Source organism: Herpailurus yagouaroundi, unplaced genomic scaffold, assembly GCF_014898765.1.
Source record: "Herpailurus yagouaroundi ecotype Mexico unplaced genomic scaffold, PumYag 215, whole genome shotgun sequence".
NCBI classification, from domain to species: domain Eukaryota; kingdom Metazoa; phylum Chordata; class Mammalia; order Carnivora; family Felidae; genus Herpailurus; species Herpailurus yagouaroundi.
This window is the reverse complement of record NW_024412446.1, coordinates 508,397-529,124: the sequence shown is the minus strand read 5'-3', so window position 1 is coordinate 529,124 and position 20,728 is coordinate 508,397. Positions and strand designations below refer to the sequence as shown.

The 20,728-nt window shown below is 38.7% G+C and overlaps 1 protein-coding gene across 1 annotated transcript in view; it reads right to left on the bottom strand.

The window, feature by feature from the left end:
• The window catches only part of AATF (apoptosis antagonizing transcription factor), a 106,486-nt gene that overhangs the window by 28,449 nt on the left and 57,309 nt on the right, over nucleotides 1-20,728 (bottom strand). The window contains exons 9-10 of the mRNA XM_040455119.1: nucleotides 8,926-8,993; nucleotides 6,996-7,076 (exon numbers count right to left, since the gene is read on the bottom strand). Of these exons, the coding sequence (XP_040311053.1) occupies nucleotides 6,996-7,076; nucleotides 8,926-8,993 (149 nt within the window). The remainder of the gene's footprint in view (nucleotides 1-6,995; nucleotides 7,077-8,925; nucleotides 8,994-20,728) is intronic.

Here is a 20,728-nt window from a genome sequence, read left to right as displayed (position 1 = left end):
TAATAGTAACGAGATTTCCTTCATTACAAGAGTAATAGAAAAAGTATAAATTCGTTATAGAAAATATGGAAAAAACCAATGAAGCACACACAAAATGTACAGTTCCTCCACCTACAGACAGTTGTTAACATTTTGATTAGTTATGTTTGTTTTTCATAGTGACGCTGTTATTTACCCACACACATACACACACATAAATTTTGTAACTTCTTTTTTTAACTTAGCATTGTAAACATTGTCCCATAACAATATCAGAATAGCTGAATACAATTCCAGGAGTGGAAATACTATAATACATTTTTGAACACGTATATGCTCCCAATTCTTCATGTTTCATGAGATGCAAAAACAAAATCTCTATGTATATGTTTTTTTAAATGTCTGTCACCTCCTAATTATAAAAAGTAATATATAATTCTTACACAAAGAATCCAAATACAGAAATGTATAGAAAACTGACAAGCCTCCTGCAGCCTTACACCCCAGAAATAATCACTATTAATTAAAACTGTTAAGTATGGCTGTAGAATTTTCTATATATAAGACAAAAATAAACTTAACACGGTTTTCACACAAAAGGGAGGTTGTAATATACTTGATATTCTGCATTATGCTTTTTCCCACTGAACCTTACCATATTCTACTCTTTTCCATAGTTGTTAAACATTCCATTGTTAATATAATTTATTTAATCTCCTATTGATGGGCATTTACATACACTGCCCCCTTTAAAAACCATACTAAATAGTGTTAAAGTGAAAATTCTTATACATTAATTATTGTATGTTTGTTCACATAAATTTCCTTCGGGCAGATTTTGAGATGTGAAATTGCTGGTGAATCAAAAGGTATATACATAGGGACGCCTGGGTGGCACAGTCGGTTGAGCCTCTGACTTCAGCCAGGTCACGATCTCGCGGTCCGTGAGTTCGAGCCCCGCGCCAGGCTCTGGGCTGATGGCTCAGAGCCTGGAGCCTGTTTCCGATTCTGTGTCTCCCTCTCTCTCTGCCCCTCCCCCGTTCATGCTCTGTCTCTCACTGTCCCAAAAATAAATAAACGTTGAAAAAAAATTTTTTTTAAAAGGTATATACATAGTGAAAGCTGAAACACGGAGCCAAAATACCCTCCAAAAGGTTATGTTAATATATGAGACTATAAACACTCACATAACCTTTTAAGTAATAAAGCATAAGTACTATTAATAAATTCATTTTAATGTCTTTAGGCTTCACCAAACTTTGGTGTCCATCTGAAAACATGAATACTGTTCTTGGCTGTATCCAAAGAGAGGTTTAATTCACTCTCTGGACAAAGACTATGATGAACTCTACTCCACAGTTGTATTGTCCAATCCAGTAGTCACTGGCCACATGCAGTTACTTAAGCACTCGAAACATGGCTAGTCTGACTGCTGCAAATGTGCCTAAATGAGAAAAGTGCACCAGATTTTGAAGACTTGAGATGGAAAAAAGAATATAAAATATACCATTAATAATTTTAAAATAATAAATTAATAAATTGTTGAAATACTGAGTAATAATATTTTTGATATTGGGTTAAATGAAATATATTATTAAGCTTAAGTCCATCTCATTCTTTTTACTTTTTAAATGTGGCCACTAGAACATTTAACATTACATATGTAATACATATTCTTATTGGATGATACTGCTCTGTGGAATACTTTTACATTTTAATACAGTATATTCAATAACTATTAACAGCATGATGAAAGACAGACTTTAAGAAGTAATCACATTAAAGACGATTTAGTAATGTGTACTTAATGCAATAGATTTCATCTAATCTCAGTGCTGCTGAGGATGGATGCATGTTTTAGTATTAAAAACACCTTTTAACAACCATACCAAGAAAAGACAAATGTAATTTTACTGCAGAAGAAGAGACAAACACAGTAAGACATCCTGTTACTAAAGGCCTGAGTTTAATTTATTTACACTAGGAATTCTGATTAAATCATGATCAGATCTACTTATATATAATGCTCAGTAAAAGTACTGATAATCGATAATTACAATTATTTTCCCAAACCAAAATATTCCTTTTTTAAAAATAAGTTACTTTCTAGCACCCAACTAACAAGTTGCCACATCCAGTCTGACAAGGCTGATGCCACTGACCTGCTATCATTTAAACTGATGTTTTCACAAGTCAATGTTCATCTTTGCTATAACATTTCTGGAAATCTTCTCTCTCCAACTCTATCACAAACAAAAGAGAAAACTTGCTCACTAATGGACCTAGTATCGGTGATGACAGCTGGGACACCTACCAGCTCTTCTTGAGGTCTAATTTAAGGAAGTTATTTATAATATTCCCATGCAGCCTGGGCCACATGTTTAATCCTTTGGGCCAGAATGCTAATGTAGCCATTGCGTCATTTTAGTGCCCGTATAGGCCAGTGTTTCCTGCCCAGAGAAAGAAAACAGGCCACAGGTTAGAAGCATGGGCTCTGTGGAGCGCCTGGGTGGCTTAGTCCGATTAAGTGTCCAACTCTTGATTTCGGCTCAGGTCATGATCTCATGGTTTGTGAGATGGAGTCCCACATCAGGCTCTGCACTGACAGCATGGAGTCTGCTTGGGATTCTCTCTCCCTCTCTCTGCCTCTTCCTCGCTTGCATGTGTGTACACACTCTCTCAAAACAAAAGACAGATAGAAGCATGGGCTCTGCAATCAGACCAATTAACTCAAACCCCAATTTGCTACTTACTAGCTCTGTATGGGCCATGTGAGTTACTTTCTCTAAGCACTTTACAGAAATTAGCTCATCTAATCTGATAACACCCTCCAAGATGCGATTTTTATTAATATACTCATTTCACAGATGAGGAAACGGAAGCACAGAGATGTGAACTGACTTGCCCAAGGTCTCCAGGTTGGTAAGTAGAAGACTCAGTTCAATCTGACAGTCTAGCTCTACAGTCTGTGTTTTTTGTTCTCTCTGCACATAAACTGCATAGCAGTACCTGACAGTGAGTTTTACAAATGCTGGTTATCACTATTGCTATTAATAAAGAACACTCTCTGATTCTGACCACATCCTTCACATTCCTGGTCACAGGAAAGCCAGATGAATATGGATGCTACAACTACAAGACAATGCAAAACATATGACCTTTTTTAAAATGTTTTAATTAAATAATTAATTTGTATTAATTTTAGACTTATAGAAAGATTGCAGGAGTGCCTGAGTGGCACAGTTGGTTAAGCATCTAACTTCGGCTCGGGTCATGATCTTGTGGTTTGTGAGTTCGAGCCCTATGTCTGTCAGCACAGAGCCTGCTTTGGCTCCTCTGTTCCCCCCTCTCTCTGCCCCTCCCATGTGCACTCTCCCTCTCTTTCTCTTTCTCAAAAGTAAATTTAAAAACATTAAAAAAAACAAAAAGAAAGATTGCAAAAATAGTAGAGAGTTTACACATTCCCTCACCCACCTTCCTCTAATGGTAACAATTTACATAAACATAGTGGATTATCAAAATCAGGAAATTAGCATTGATACAATACTACTACCCAAATTACACAGCTTATTCAAATTTCTATTTTTTATCTGAGAGTCTTTTTTCTTTCCCAGGATCTAATTTAAGACCCCAAATTGCACATACTTGCAACGTCTCCTTAGTCTCCTTCACTCTATAAGAGTTCTTCAGTCTTCCTTTGTTTTTCAGTGACTCACTACAGTCTACAGAATAAAGTCCGAATTCTTAGCATGGTCATGACCTAGCACTCAGCTACTCATACAGCCTCCTTCATCTCCTGCCATTCCCCCATATTCACTTTAAGTTCCTGTCAAAACAAATTAAATTACAGCTCCTAAAATGGTATGTACACTCTCAAGTCTGTGTTTTTGCAAATGGTATTCTCTTTGGCCTTTCACTAGGCTAACTCTCCTAGCGTGCTCAGTGTGAAATGTGGATGGTATCTTACAGGAAGTCTTCCTGAGCAGCCTACATGTCCCCATGGGCAATGGGGTGACCACTACACCAGGGATCCACCAACAGCATCACTGTCCACTTATTGCTTGCCATCCTCTCCTGAGGACATACTCCTTCAGGGCAGAATGGGTTTTACCTGGCACCTCATATGGTTCCTAGAACTTCAGAAGGAATCCTTTTTATATTTTAATTAACCACTTCTTACATTTTAATGTTTAGCCTGGTTTATTAAATAGAATATCTGTCTCCCACTTGTGTCTGTTGCCAGAATAAGATTGTCAATGTCTCTGGATTTATGGGGATGTGTAAATCTAAATCACTATCAAAATGCTATGAAGGGGCGCCTGGGTGGCGCAGTCGGTTAAGCGTCCGACTTCAGCCAGGTCACGATCTCGCGGTCCGTGAGTTCGAGCCCCGCGTCGGGCTCTGGGCTGATGGCTCAGAGCCTGGAGCCTGTTTCTGATTCTGTGTCTCCCTCTCTCTCTGCCCCTCCCCCGTTCATGCTCTGTCTTTCTCTGTCCCAAAAATAAATAAAAAACGTTGAAAAAAATTTAAAAAAAAAAAATGCTATGAAACCAGATCTACATACTTGCAACTCTAATGAACAGTTTAATGAGATGAGTCTATTAACATACAAAAAATGGTTGCTATTAAAATAAAATCCTCATTTTTTTCTTTCAACTTAATAAATAATAACTGTGATAAGTGTATTTTGATTTGGGAAACAAAAGACTCATGTTCTTCTAAGTTATTTGCCATGCTAGAAAAGTACTCGGTTCCCTAACACTCACCCGGACTTCTTACTCTGTGCTATGTTTACGTTATAGCCATTCCTTCTTACCTAGTGAGCATGTTAATTTTAATGACATAATCATCCAAAAAACATTTCTGGCTGACTAATGTCTACAAGGAATTACAATAGATAGATACGGTTGGAATTGTCTTAAAGAATAAGGGAGCACAATTCTTGCTCTCAAGGGGCGCATACATATAGGTACTTGCCCCAATATAAAATTCATAACAGTAATGTAGAAAAGAGATTTTCTCCTCTCTCAATTCTTCTAATGACTGTATATTTGCAACAGCAATACCAATAGGTAAGTACAAGAGAAACCAAAGAAATTAATACTTTCGAATGCTTTCTACATACCAGACATTTACACATAATTTAAAAAAATTTTTTTTTAATGTTTATTTTTGAGAGAGAGAGAAAGAGAGAGACAGAGAGACACAGAGACAGAGAGCAAGAGCAAGCATGAGTGGGGGAGGGGCAGAGAGAGAGGGAGACACAGAATCCAAAGCAGGCTCCAAGCTATGAGCTGTTAGCACAGAGCCCAACATGGGTCTTGAACTCACGGACTGCGAGATCATGACCTGAGCTTAAGTCGGATGCTTAACCAACTGAGCCATCCAGGCGTCCCTATAAAGTAGGGATTATTATCTCTTCTTAGTAAATAAGAAAAGTGAGGTCCAGAGAATAAAGAACAACCAAAATTGTGTGGCCAGACAAAGCCAGAATTTGAACCCAACTCCCAGGATTCTGGGTTCCTCCCACTAGAGAACATTTATAGCCTCATAAAGCTACAGTTTTAAAAGCACGGTACTGGAAGGATGCCTGGATGGCTCAGTCAGGTGAGCGTCTGACTCTGGATTTCAGCTCAGGTCATAATCTCACATTCTTGAGATTGAGCCCCACGTCGGGCTCCACACTGAGTGTGGAGCCTGCTTGGGATTCTCTTTCTCCCTCCCTTCTGCCCTGCCCGTTCCCCCCTTCACTCACATTCTTGCTTCTCTCAAAAAACAAAGAAATAAAAGCACAGTACTGGAGAAAAATCTGATCTCAACGTTAAAGAGTAAATCTGGCTCTCTAGTCCATGTTCTTGGAATCATCCCACTAAAAACAAACCTGGAGAAGTACGAAGACTTGGAAATTCTGACATATTAAAAAAGTTAAACAAACTGTAAAATAGAACCTGAAATTTAAGAAAGTGACTTTGAATAAAAAGATGATGAAAAGCTGCTTTGCACTTCTGCAAAGTTAAAGAGAACTACATATTTCCTGGTGAGTTTAACTTAAATTAACAGGTTAATTAAAGTAGTTGTGAAAAAAAATAAAGTAGTTGTGAAATCTGCTTCTCTGAAGTTATTTAAAAATGAGATAGATCCACATTTGTCTAAAGGCAATCCAATGACAGGCAGGCTCTAATAAGGATATGGGATTAGCTGTCTGCCTAAATTGTCCTAACACAATGAGTTTAAGATTTTTCTTCCATGTGCACCCCAATTACAAGAAGTTTCTTTGACATGCAGGCTTTGTAAGAATATTACATAGCAGGCGTATAATATCATGTATCTGTGTACACACACACACACACACACACACACACACACACACACTCACACACACAGGATTGAGGGGTTTCCTATAGTTAGAAATATGTTTTCTCATAAAAATTGTATTTCTCAGGGCGCCTGGCTGGCTCAGTCAGCTGAGCATGTGACTCTTGATCTCAGGGTCATGAGTTTGAGCCTCACTCTGGGTGTAGTGATTGCTGAAAAATAAAATCTTAAAAAAAATTTTATTTCTCATCTCATTTAAGCACATTGTTAACATTCTCTGGAATCTTCGTTTATATATTCTTCACATAGTGTATACATGTATGACATCATGAAAATGGACCAATTCTATTCTAAATAAGCATCCAAAGTAAAATTGTTAAATTGTTCTATAGAAATCGCTTTTTAAATATAAGATAATTTCAACTATCCTATCTTGTTTTCTTATTTCTCTTTCAGGAAAAGGCAGGCATTATTTAACCCATCCCTTCACAACAGCAAAAAGGAACAGAAACTATAGTCTTAGAGTATGGTATTAGAGTGAGAAAAATTGAGCCTCATGAAAAGCCACCAGTATTGTTTTAGTTATTTTTCTGATCCTTAAAAACAGAATCATCAGAAGAAATAGAGAAATGACATAACAGCCTTTAAAATACAAAAGATGTAATGTAACATGTGAAAATTTGTTCTACAAAGTAACTCACCGAAGTTTCCTTCCTTTGCTGGCTTTCCTATCTACTTTCTTGTGGATTTTGCTTCGCAATTTCTGGATCGCAAGCCACTGCCTGGGAAATTCACAAGCAATGTTATGCATCATCACGAACAGAAATAGTTATACCTATTGACAAATTGGAATTTTTCTCACTAACAACCTTGCAGAAAGAAATCATCAACCTACATCAAGTTCCTCAAGATAGTCTGGGGCCAAAGTGACTAATCAATTGAAGAGGATTTGTGCAATGGTAAAAAAACAAATGGCAGCTGGGAAATTCTACAGCGAATTTGGTTAACAATGCTCCTTAGTGTCTAGAGTTGCTGTGACAAGCACTAAATCCAGCAGTCTGCAGGAAAACCCATCAAACTGGGTATAGCTGCTTGGGTTTGCTTTCAGTGTTTTAGCTGTACAGCATGTTCTATTACTATTACTGCAACTGCTATTCAGCCTGAATAGACGAATTCTTCAATTTTCCCTTTGTTAATGCCCGTGTGCTTTTTCTTGCACTTTCCAATTTTTGCTAATTTTTTATAATTATCCACTACTGACACTAGTTTTACAACCATTTTGTTTATTTCACTTTAATTTCACCTGTGGTATTTAAGAATGTGCTGCTGAGAGGTAAGGGTTCTTCCCCCCCCCCCCCATATAATCTCAATATGACTTGTCACACTTACAAAAAAGTGAACAGTAATCCTTTACTATCAACTATGGAGTCAGTCTTCAAATTTCCCAGATCATCTCAATTTTACAGTTAGTCTGTTCAAATCATGGCCCAATATTCACATATTCTATAGTCCTTTTAGATTAAAAGGAATTAATCTTTCAAAAAAAGGATACTGGACTAAGAAAATCTTCATAGATTCCTCACATGAACAAATTCCTCACATGAACAAATGTGAAAAAAAGGAGAAGCAGCAGCAGCTAAGTCATCTTACCTGATTTATACAACGGAAACTCAACATCAGAAAAAAATAATCTAGGGAAATCCAATTACTGTAATCTTAATATAATCTTAATTACCATAATCTATTTTATTGTAAAGTCAGATAAATGTACAATATAATCACCACTTAAATGCAATTTGCTGTATCACATTAAATTTATAGTGAGCAGCTCTCTATAGCCTTCCAGAGATACACAAAATATCAACAATATCCTACCCCTAAAACTCAAAGAATGTTTTACTCAAATAAAATTATTTCATCAACACAAATTTTTCATTGCATTCTCAAAATGCTGCTCTGCCCAGAATCCCATCCTGGCACTTGCAGCTTTTGTTTCCTTTCATGCTTTTGCAAATTATAGCTCATGGCTATTTAAATGTACACTATTCATTAGGTAGCACTCTAAATGCCCTTTTTATTTTCCAACCACAGGATGAAGCATACACACAAGAGCCTTCCTTCACTACTTTACATTCTACCCTGACATCTGGGTAATGCTGCCACGTTCCATTTCTAATTGTGCTGAAGCTTTTACTGAGGGGTGGAGGTCTAAATTAGGGCAGACTCAAACAAAGCAGATTCAACTATGAGCAAGGAACCTGTTGTGCACAGTGTCACGTTCTGACGGCCGAGAGCACACATTTGGGTGGTTGCTTTTTATCCACTGGTCAGAGGTTGATACAGATACAATCACCACCCAAATCAGAGAGCAAAGGGCATAAGGAGGACTCTGAAAAACACACTCTAAAACAAATGCATATAGGTGTTTTATAATCTCTCATTCAAACTGCACTTAAGGCAGGGTAGGGTAAACAGGATTTCCATCGCTTTGTCTCTCTAGCTCTTATTATCTTGCTTAACTTTTATAGTTACAGGGCCGATCACTGCCTTTGAGGCAGAATTAAGGGGACTGAAAGAGAGAAACTATTATATAGGGCTGCTTGCATGAACAGAAAGCCATATCTAAATTACCTTCCCATGGCCACTTGATCATTGGGATCCAAGGAGCTGGTCTTTCGTTCTATGAGTTCTCGAAGGAGCTTGTGGAAAAAGGAAAGCAACTGATTTATTTATCATCTCCCAGCACCAACTGACTTTAAAAGGGCATAGTAGGAATTCTGAATGGCATAGTGACAGCTCTAAAACTACAATCAATAAGGGACAACCCAGTGGCAAGAGCATGACTGAATTCCCATTAACCCTTTCATATTTATATATCTTTAAAAAGGTGGCTATAGCAATAGCTGAGAACAGAAGTCCATTTGGAAGACTTATTGTACTGCAGTTCATTTCAAAAGGATCAATGAGTGTGCAACATTCCCTTCATTGTTTTTATGATTAGTTTTGTCCATCTCATCGATACCGATGGAGAATCTTTAAAAGGTCAGGTGGAAAAGGCTGTATGGCAAAAAAGAAAATGCATCAGCTTCTCACCAATAGGATAATGGTACATGGTTAACTTCTGACCTATAACCTCCAGCAGCCAGGAAGGTCATCCTCAGGCAAAAGCCTTTATTACATGTAATTAAAAGCGTGAACTTCATTCTCTTGCTTTCCACGGCTGGTACTCCACCATGCTTACCATGAAGCGATTCAACCACATATGACACTCACGCATTCACGGCCATGACAATTATAAGAGGGAACCTAACGAAAGTCATACGTGTGTACTGCAAATATGGGAGAACCAGTCTCTCGTCCCATACAGTGAGCTCCATGAGAACTCTGCATTACTCTCCTACTCTCTGCTTAGTCCTGGGCAGTCAAATGCATCTGACCCGAGTGTAAACCTGTAACTTTCACACAGACTTAAGAATCTGCATTGGATCTTAAAGTCCTACTAGGTGAAGAGGAGTAATGTTTAAAAGTTAAACATTAGGGGTGCCCGGCAGGCTCAGTCGCTAGAGCATGTGACTCTTGATCTCAGGGGCATGAGTTCAAGCCCCAGGTTGGGCGTGTAGCCTGCTCAAAAATGAAGAAAGGTTAAACATTAAGGGAGGACAGTTTTAAATTACTATTAAAAAAAACCTAGATATCATCTCTCCTATACAAGTGCTATGTGCAGGGAAATAGCAACAGAGATTAAAATCCCAAAAGTCTGAGAGAAATCTAAGCGAAGACACTAATATAATCCTGCTAATCATCTGTCAATAATATAGGTTTGACTTTACAATGTGTTTCTTCACCAAAAAAGGTCATTATTTTGTAGGTGAGGCATGGTAGCAATACAGATATTTCACCAAGTTAAACAGCTGAAGTCTGTGGGAGGGTAAAGAAGGAGGAATAAATTCCTATGAAAGTAGTTCACTCTCTAATTTTCATTTGTTTATGTAAGTAGGCACTGGAAGAAGTAAAACAAATTTATAGAAATGTTCATCTCCATATAAGATGAATCTTTATTGCAAAAGGGAAAAGGATATCTCAATCGCAATTAAAAAACCTCCTGTGATGCTTTTTCATTTGCTTATTTTGGACATTATTACTACAGCAATTACGTTTAAAAATGTGGGGACCAGAGGCCACTGGTTTATTATCACTAGAAAACAGCAAGCTATTTCTCTACCCTGTTTATCTGATTGATTCCCAACATCTTTCTGGCAGCCAATCTATCAGTTTATCTCTCCTACTTCATCACAGTCACTTCTGGCAGCTAAATACAAGATCCAAATCCAGTGTTACACAGACATACGACACAGTAAACCTATGTAGCACTGCTACTCTGTAAACGGCTGCCCTGAAGGCTAAGCCAAAATGGGCTTCTGGTTCCTAGTCAATATTCTGTCAGAAGCAAGGTGGTGGGGGTAGAGGGGCAGAGGTTAATAATAAAACCAGAAGAAGGAGAAGAAAAAGAATAGAAAGAAAACACTAAGAAAGGAAGGGAAATAACGGAATGACTGCATCTCATTGCCCTTACCTTGTTCCGGCCACAGAAGAGATTATAACAACTGTTCCTGGTTTTCCTAATCGTCTCTGATCCCTTGAGACTGGGGCTGTCATGGCCACTGGGAGCAAGTGCTCATGGAAGGCTGCCCCAGCACAACAGGGGTGATCCTCTGGAAGAAAGCCCCATATGCCCTTCCCGAAGGCTGGAAATTGAAGCTGCACAACCACAGTGGATCTATTACATTTGCAGTGGTCTCTGCAATTCAAACACCACGTTGGTGCAGCATTTCTTTCAAGCACTCTGTGTACTTTCCATACTCTGGGCTGCATTTTCACTACCCAAGTGCCCTGCACAGCTGTTCTTAGCCATTCATGACAAGGAAGATGATTTTACTGGTCAATCTGGCCAAGTCTAGTTTATTCAGTCTGGTGTTTCAGAAGATCCTGTTGTGTGCAAGGTAGGAATAAGAAAGTAGCAAGAAAATACAAGGGAACAAACCATTCCCATGGTGCTTGCTATTTCCCACAGCTGACGCAATCACTGGGTTTTAATTTAATTAGGAAAACTGCTTTCGAAGAATTTGCTGAAAAATTAAGCTTTAGGAATATTGCTGAAGAATTTAATTTTGCCTCTCAGTTCAATTTTTGTAGCTTAACTTTATGAATAAACTTCCCCATTAAAATACAGGTTTCTGTTACAGTTATTGGAGCTTTTTATTTCAACAATAATGACACAATATTTGTAATTTTCTTTGTGACGAGGAAAATGGGGACATGCGTGAAATATTTTTGTCCCAGTCTGTTTTAATTCCAGAGTCAGCTCACAAAAGCTTGATTGTTTCTCTAGTTCTAGGGGAAAATCATAGATGTAGTTAGGTTTCCAGGTCAGCCCACAAAAACCTATTTAACCTGTAACAACATACATGAGAAATAGCCCTGATAGCGCTGTTCAGCATCTAATCAGCATTTATAATACTTTGTCTAGAAAAATGCATGCCAGAATCAGTTAAAAATGGCAGACTGAACACATTAGTTTATCTCTTCTCCCTTCTCAACCCCTCTAAAAGACAGGAGAGAAATAAAACAAATGTATTAACCCATGAGAAAGAAGAGGAAGGGAGAGTTAATGAGAGCAGATTTTCATAAATTTTTCAGAGACAGTCAGGAGATGGAAGAGTAGAAGGTAGTTATCACCAAAGAGCCCAGAGGGAATAAGAGGTGAGGGTGGAACTAATTAGGCCCATAGAATCCCCAGGAGGAGGCACAGTGGCAGAAGTGGGAGGGACGGTGCCACTGGGCCCTGACTATCCCACAAGTGACTAACCCCTCTACCAACCCCTCTCACGCAGAGAAAAGTTTTCTTCTCTGGAAAAAATGAGCCCCAGAAGCTCCAGATGCAAGGCTATGAGGTGGCAAAGGCTGGGATGCAGAAGGGAAAGGTGATGCCCATCTTCTGCCTCATTCCCTGACCCTACACACAGAATGCCGGCACCCAGATACAAAACCTCCCAGGCAGGAGAGTGGGGGGAAGGGGCGGGTCCTCTCTGGGAGAAACTCCATCGCTGATCCCTCCTCTCCCCAGAAAATCACATCTCCAAGTTCTGCCATTTGAAGACAATTCCAAACAGGAGGTTTGTTCACAGTATAGCTCAGGTTTCAGAGACACTTGGAATGTCTTACTAAATATGAAGAAAGTTAAGGATCACCGGCATCTGAGGAAAGGCTCAGACAGAGACCAAAATAGGAAGGAAAAAAGGGGACACAACAAAGCAATGCGGAAAACAAAAGAAACCTAAGGAAAGGAAGAAGAATAGACACTGTCGGAGAAGTGAAAGAAGATACACTTCCCTAAGAACAGGAGGCTATGAGAAAAGAGTAAAATAAGAAATTCAACACGAAACAAAAAAAATTTAAATTGCAAAGAACTGGAAGATAAATGTGCAAAAATCTTTCAGATCTGAAACAAAAAGGCAAAAAGATAACATCCTCCTGCTTATTTGTGTTTTTGGCGTGTTTTTTTTCCCCTTGCTTGTATGTAAGAGAAGAAAAAAATTTAGAGGACAATCCAGAATGTCAAACATCTGACTTTGTTAAGGCTAGGAGAACATAATTAAAGAAACGGTAATGACAATTTCCCAAATTGAAGGACAGGAATGAGCCTGCAAAAATCTAGTACAATGAATGAAAAAAGACCTTTCCCAAGACACATCATCATGAAATGTGGAACACTGGAAGTAAAGAGAAGATCCTAAATGCTTACAGAAAAAATAGGTCACATATAAAGAGGGTGACCACATGTCCCAGTTTACCCCAGAGAGTCCTGGGTTTATGCCTGTTGTCCTAGTATTCTTTCAGGCTAGCACCTCAAATGTCCCAGTTTTGACAATAAATTATACAGTCACCCTACATATTAAGGAATGAAAACTAAATGGGATTAGACATTTCAACAGCAATAGCAGATACGGGAGGATTGCAGAGCAATGCCTTCAAAATTCTGAGGAAAATCACTTTCAACCTCAAAATTCCATCCACAAAGTATTACCAAGTATGAAAGTTACATGGAGACATTTTCACACATGCAAGAACTCAACAATTTTCTTTCCACACACTCTTTCACAGGAAGATGTGCTTGAGTAAAATGAGCATGTGACAGCAAGAAAGCAAAAGACATGAGACGTCAGAAAATAGGTCTAACTCAGGAAAGCAGCAAAGGCAGGTCCCAAGACTACTGATGGCAGGGGCCCAGAGAGCAACCATTCCAAAAAGAACAGAGTCCAGAGAGCTCTAGAAATAAGGTCTCCAGGGAAAAGGGTGGGTGGGTGGGGGAATAATAGGTTAGTTTATGTATTCAAGGCATTTATTTGGTGTATGTGGGGTGGAAACAGATACACAGAACACAAAGTCTATTTTTTAAAACAGGCCTTATTATTCTAGGAAAAAACAAGCATGTAAGGAAATATAATCATAGTACATGTGAACATTTATTTAGTCATCATATTGTAAACAATAAATCTTCACAAAACTGTGACAATAAGTACTTTAAGAAAATGGAGGACAGAAGTGTGGAGGTAGAAAGTACAGAAGGGCTAGGACCTCACTACCATAATGGGAACTCAAGAGATGATTTGATAAATGACTGATGATTTGATAAATGACTGTTGATAAATCAACAATAGTATAAACATACTATTTAAAATATGCAAGTAATAAAAAACCTAAAGCAGTGGAAGTTTTTGCCTTCCAAAACTTCTCAGCACCGTATTTTACCATTTTTTAAACAACAGATGACCCAAGAAGAATTCGTCAGTTATTTATTTAGCAATGTCTGGAGGAAAGAGGATACAGTAGTCTCCTGCCTTATCCTCGGTTTTAGTTACCTGCTGCCAACTACGGTCTGGAAGCAGATGAGCCTCCTTCTGACGGATCATCAGATGTAGTCTAATGCTACATCACACGGGTACGTCATTCACCTCGCTTCCTCTCATCACATAGGCATCTTATCATTTCACATCATCATAAGAAGGATGAGTACAGTACACTAAGGTGTTTAGAGAGAGACCACATTCACATTATTTTTAGTACAGTGTATTGTTATAATTGTTCTATTTTATTATTAGTTATTGTTATTCTCTTACTGTGTCTAACTTATAAATTAAACTTTTCACAGGTATGTATGTGCAGAAACAAGCACAGTATATTTAGGTTGCAGTACTATCCACGGTTTCAGGCATCCACTGGGAGTTTTGGATCATATTCCCTGTGGATAAGGGGGGGGGACCAGTGTAGGTATTCTGAAAAATCTTGAAAGTTTGCAAATTCACACTGAAAAATTTCATAATTCCTACAGGGGGAAAAAGGACGGGATGATCAAGGATCTACTGATGAAAGCTCTTCTGAATATTTTTCTGCTCCCTAAATTAAAACATGGCAACACATTAGAAATACCAATAACATTTACTTTGACTTGCTGCTGATGCCAAGTAATTGTTAATAATTTTATTGAGATACAATTCACTTACTATACAATTCACCTATGCACAATATATATAATTCAGTGTATTTTAGTAAATTCACAGAGTGGTGCAGTCACCACCACATTTAATCTTAGAACAATTTCATCCCACCTAAAAGAAACCCCAAACCTATTAGCTATCATCCCCAGTATACCTCTCTGTCCCCCCGCCCCCATACTCCCATATCCCTAAGCAATCACTAACCTTTATGTCTTTATGATGTGCCCATTCTGGATATTTCATATAAATGTAATTTAATTTATGGTTTTTTTATGACTAGCTTGTTTCACTTAACTAACATGTGTTCCAAGGTTTATCCACATTGTAATATATGTCAGTACTTCCTTCCTTTTTATGGCTGAATGGTATTCCATTATATACCATATTTTATCTATTCATTAGTTGAAGGACATTTGGTTGTTTTCACTTCATGGTTATTGTGAATAATGCTCCTATGGACATTCACTACAAGTTTTTGTGTAGACATATGCTTTCATTTCTCTTGGGTATATACCTACAAGTGAAACTGCTATGGTTAACATTTTGAGGAACTGCTAGGCTGTTTTCCAAAGCAGGTGCACCACTTTACATTCTCACCAGCCATGTTTGACAGGTCCAACTTTTTGACATCCTCATCAGCACTTGTTATTACCTGACTTTTTGATCATAGCCATCCTAGTGGGTGTAAAGTATTATTTCACTGTGGTTCTGATTTGCATTTCCCTGATGGCTAGCTAATGAGGTTGGCATCCTCTTGTGATTACTGGTCATTTGTGTATCTTCTTTGGAGAAATGTCTATTCAGATGCTTTTCCCATTCTTTTAGTAGGTTGTCTTTTTATTATTAAGCTGTAAGAGTTCTTTATGTATTCTAGACACCAGTCCCTTATCAACTCCCTTTCTTTAGGCTGTCTTTTCACTTTCTTGATGGTATCATTTGCAATAGAAAAGTTTTTAATTTTGATGTAAGTCCAGTTTTTTCTTTTGTCATTTGTACTTTTGGTGTTGTATCTAAGAAATTAATTCATAATCCAAGGTCATGAATATCTACTTCTGTGTTCTCTTCTAAGAGTTTTATAACTTCAGCTCTTGTATTTAGATCTAGATCGATTTTGAGCTAATTTTTGTATATGGTGTGATGTAGGGGCCCAACTTCATTCTTTTGTGTGTGTATATCCAACTGCACCATTTGCCAAGAGATTATTCTTTTCTCCATTGAACTGTTTTGGCGCTCTTGCCAAAAAACAAGTAATTTTTAAATTTTTGTTTTATTTAGTTTTTAAATAGGCTTCATGCCCAGTGCAGAGCTTGAAATCATGACCCTGAGATTAAGACCTGAGCTGAGATTAGGAGCTGGATGCTTAGCTGACTGAGCCACCCAGGCACCCCAAAACAAGTAATTTGTAACATTTGGTTTTATGGCCATATATTCACTGGCTTTCCAAATTTGTGACCTACAGTTATTGATTCTTATACCGCTCAGGCTTCTATGGTTCAGAGCCAGATTCTTAAGATGGAAAAACCTTGGGACAACTCTCTCCAACTTACTCAGCCTAGCTGAGTCAGGATTTTTCAAACTCTGTCCCCAATACATAGACTGCATAGGAAACAAGTACAGTCAACTTCTCTTACATGTATTTCAGTCCCTCTCTCCCTGAGATACAAAAAGCAGACTCATAATGCTTGGCTTTACTCTTCCTTCCGTTTCCTCTTCAGCTCCACAAGAAATCTTAGTGAAAATGTATGTTTCTGCTCTGCCTCTTGCTTTACCAAATGTTTCTGTTCTCAGCTCTCCAGTCTTTCAAATTAACCCCCCCACTTTCAATTTTTATATGCTATATTTAAAGTATACAAAAAATAAATCCACATACACTATAATTTCAAATAGCTGGGTAGGAATTACTGTACATGCCTATAGTATAAAACTGCCAGAAGGTGACCCACTCCCCACAGGTAACTATTTTTTTCTGTTTTCTTTCCACATTGCCCACTCACTCCTCAACCAACTCCATAACACCTAAATTTCTGTCTCCATTGTTCTAATGAAACAACTCATGCCAAGGTCTCCAGATCTCCATGTCTAATGGACATCTGTCATGACCCATCCTACTAGACTTTTTTAAAATTTATTTATTTATTTTGAGAGGGGGAGAGAGACAGAGAGAGGAGAGAGACAGAATCCCAAGCAGGGCCCATACTACCAGTGCAGAGGCCAAGGTGGGGCTCGAACCCACAAACCGTTGAGATCACAACCTGAGCCAAAACCAAGAGTCAGATGCTTAACCAACTGAACCACCCAGGCACCCCTACCCCTCCTACTAGATTTCTTGAAGCAGCAAGTGATACTGTACATTCTTACCTTCCTGAAACACTCTTTCTTGCCATCTTTGAGGCACCTCCCTGTTTTTACTCCATATTCAGCCATCTCCTCTGCCCAAACATTGCATGCTAGCATTCTTTAAGACTCAGTTCCAAGCTGCCTTTTCCTCTCACTCTATACACTTTCCCCAAGAGTTTCATTCTATTCTCAAGACTTCAATGATACAAGAGCTACCCCTGGAATTCCTTTTCCTTTACCTTCAATATCTAATCTGTCTCCAAGTCCTTTGTATGTGATCCACTCATTTATGAATCTGTCCATTTTTATCTATCTCCACTGTCTATATCCTACTATAGGCTATCATCGTCTTCATACATTCCATAAATATGTATTGAGTACCCTGAGAAGACAACGTAAAATAAAACACACATGGATTCACCTGAATTAGTATATGATTTCTGCACATTTACTCTTGCCCCTCCTCCATTCTGGTCTCCTAATTAGAGCCAGAGTAATATTTTTTAAATGCAAATATGCCAGAGGATAAAATTCTTATTGCAGCCTAAAGGCCCAATATGGTCTGGTCCCTTATCTACCTCTCCAGCCTAACCTTCCACATCCGTGCTCCTGTCCCACCAGTCTTCTTTTCGTACCTGAAATGCTCCCAGGTGCACTCCCGTCACAGAGCCCTTTATGCAGGAGCCCTGCCACAGGTGTGCTTCCCTAACCATTTACCTGCTTACACCCCACCTCCTTCTCCATTTATTAATGTCAGTTTAATCATCTCTTCCTTAAGGGAACCTTTCTTTTTTTAATGTTTATTTATTTTTTTATGGGGGTGAAGAAAAAGAGGGAAGCAGAGAATCTGAAGCAGGTTCTGTGCTGCAGAGCTCAAACTCATGAACGTGGAGATCATGACCGGAGCGGAAGTCGGATGCTTAACTGACTGAGCCACCCAGGCAACCTCTTAAGGAAGTCTTCTTTAACCCCACCCTCCACACACATACACACTACGCTCGTACTTAATCTGCACTTGTTAGTGGATTACTTGATTAATGCCTATCTCCTCCTCTTATGAGAGTACCACTATCTACCTAAGCAACTGTTTTGTTTTTTGTCATTACCATTATCAGCAAATCCTCCTCCCCGAACAATATTCTTCTCACATGTCTTACAGAGGGCCCAGAGAAGTGGGTGGTTTGTTTTAAGTTGGTGTTTTTTCCCCTTCATTTAATATACTGTTCTTGACCTATTCATTGATTCATTAATAATATAGTCAATGTGCATGAATTAGGAAAATAAAACCAAGATCCTTGAAGATTTGAATATGTCCATGAAAATTTACTTTGTACAAGCTACAGAACTAACTCTCTTTGTGCAGTGCACCCCCAGAACTGCAAATATAAATTAATCCATTTCCTTGCATCATCTCAAGAATCACCTTTTTAAAACATTTTTTTAACATTTTTATTCATTTTTGAGAGACAGAGGGAGACAGAGCATGAGGGGGAAGGGCAGATAGAGAGGCAAACACAGAATCGGAAGCAGGCTCCAGGCTCTGAGCTGTCAGCACAGAGCCTGACACGGGGCTCGAACTCATAAACCAAAGGATCATGACCTGAGACAAGTCGGATGTTTAACCAACTGAGCCACTCAGGTACCCCAAGAATCACCCTTTTTTTAAACCATCCTAAGAGTACTTGAATTAAAAGTACAAAAACAAAAAATTAATCCAAATGAATTAAAAGATTTTAAATCACTTCTCATTCAATTCATGTTAAAATCATGTAGACCTATCCTCCCTCTTGGATCTCATTTCCTAAAGGAAGTGTTGGTTCTTCTCTGGAAAAGAGAAGGAACAGACCTTTTGTGCTTCCTCTAAACCATCCAGACCCTCTTTCTGCAATCTCTTTGAGTTGGTCCTTTTATTATAAGAAAGGTGTCTTGACATCTTCATAATAAAAACCTGAATTAATTTCAATATAGTGTGTTTTTAAATGTTTATTTATTTTTGAGAGAGAAATAGAGAGTGAGCGGGGGAGAGGCAGAGAGAGAGGGAGACAGAATGCCACCCTGACAGTGCAGAGCCTGATGCAGGACTTGAACTCATGAACTGTGAGATCATGACCTGAGCCAAAACCAAGAGTTGGACGCTTAATCACCTGAGCCACCCACGCACCCCTCAACGTTTATTCATTTTTGAGAGACAGAGAAAGACAGAGCGTGAGCAGGGAAAGGGCAGAGAGAGGGAGACACAGAATCTGAAACAGGCTCCAGGCTCTGAGCTGTCAGCACAGAGCCTGACGCGGGGATTGAACTCACGAACTGCGAGATCCTGACCTGAACCGAAGTCAGACGCTCAACCGACTGAACCACCCAGGCAACACCCCAGGCACCCCTCAAGATAGTGTTTTTTATTTAAACATTTTTTTATTAAAAAATAAATAAACTTTTTTATTTACAAAATACGTTTTTCAAATTCCAAATTTCAGGTTCCCATCTCCCATTTTCTAAGATCTAATGATTCTAGATAGTGTGCTGCATGGTTCAGTGTAACTGTAAATATCTGCCCACGAGTCAGTATAATTAATACCATGGCTTTGGTGTCTGACAGATCTGGGTTCCGAATCCAAACTATGCCCCTTACTAGCTGTTTAATCTGGGACAAGTTATCTGACCTCTCCAGAGACTCAGTTTCCTTTCATAAAATAGTAATAATTTTATCTCATAAATTTCATTTGGTATTTTAGAAGATGATGAAAGTAATACACTTAAGCAAAATATAAGTATTCAATAAACAGAAATACTGGGGTGCCTGGGTGGCACAACTGATTAAGTGCCCAACTCTTGATTTCAGCTCAGGTCATGATCTCATGGCTTGTGAGTTCGAGCCCTGTGCTGACAGTGAGGGGCCTGCTTGGGATCCTGTCTCCCCCCCACTCTCTGTCCCTCCTCCATTCATGCTCTCTCTCTCTCAAAAAATAAACTATAGGGGCGCCTGGGTGGCTCAGTCGGTTAAGCGTCCAACTTCAGCTCAGGTTGTGATCTCATGGTCCATGAGTTTGAGCCCCGCGTCGGGCTCTGTGCTGACAGCTCAGAGCCTGGAGCCTGTTTCAGATTCTGTGTCTCTCTCTCTCTCTGACCCTCCCCCGTTCATGCTCTGTCTCTCTCTGTCTCAAAAATAAATAAAGGTTAAAAAATAAATAAATAAACTATAAACAAATATAAATAAATAAATAAATAATAATATTGTCAGCATCAGATAACAATACTCACCGATAATCCACCAAATCTCACTTGGGACAAAAAACTCAACCCCCCCACCCCCCTAGCTAAATCACCACCACCATAGATGCTAATAACGAACAAGTACAATAATTCCGTTTTCATTTCTACTGATTAGATATGAAATGAAGAAAAAGCAGAATGAAGAAAATGTAAAACGCACTGAAAATTCACAAAAATGGTAAGTCACTATTTGAAAAGTATGCTACTGGTGGTAGAACTTTTCCAAACCGGACCATGATAAATTGGAGCAAAAGTGATCCTCTCCTTCATCA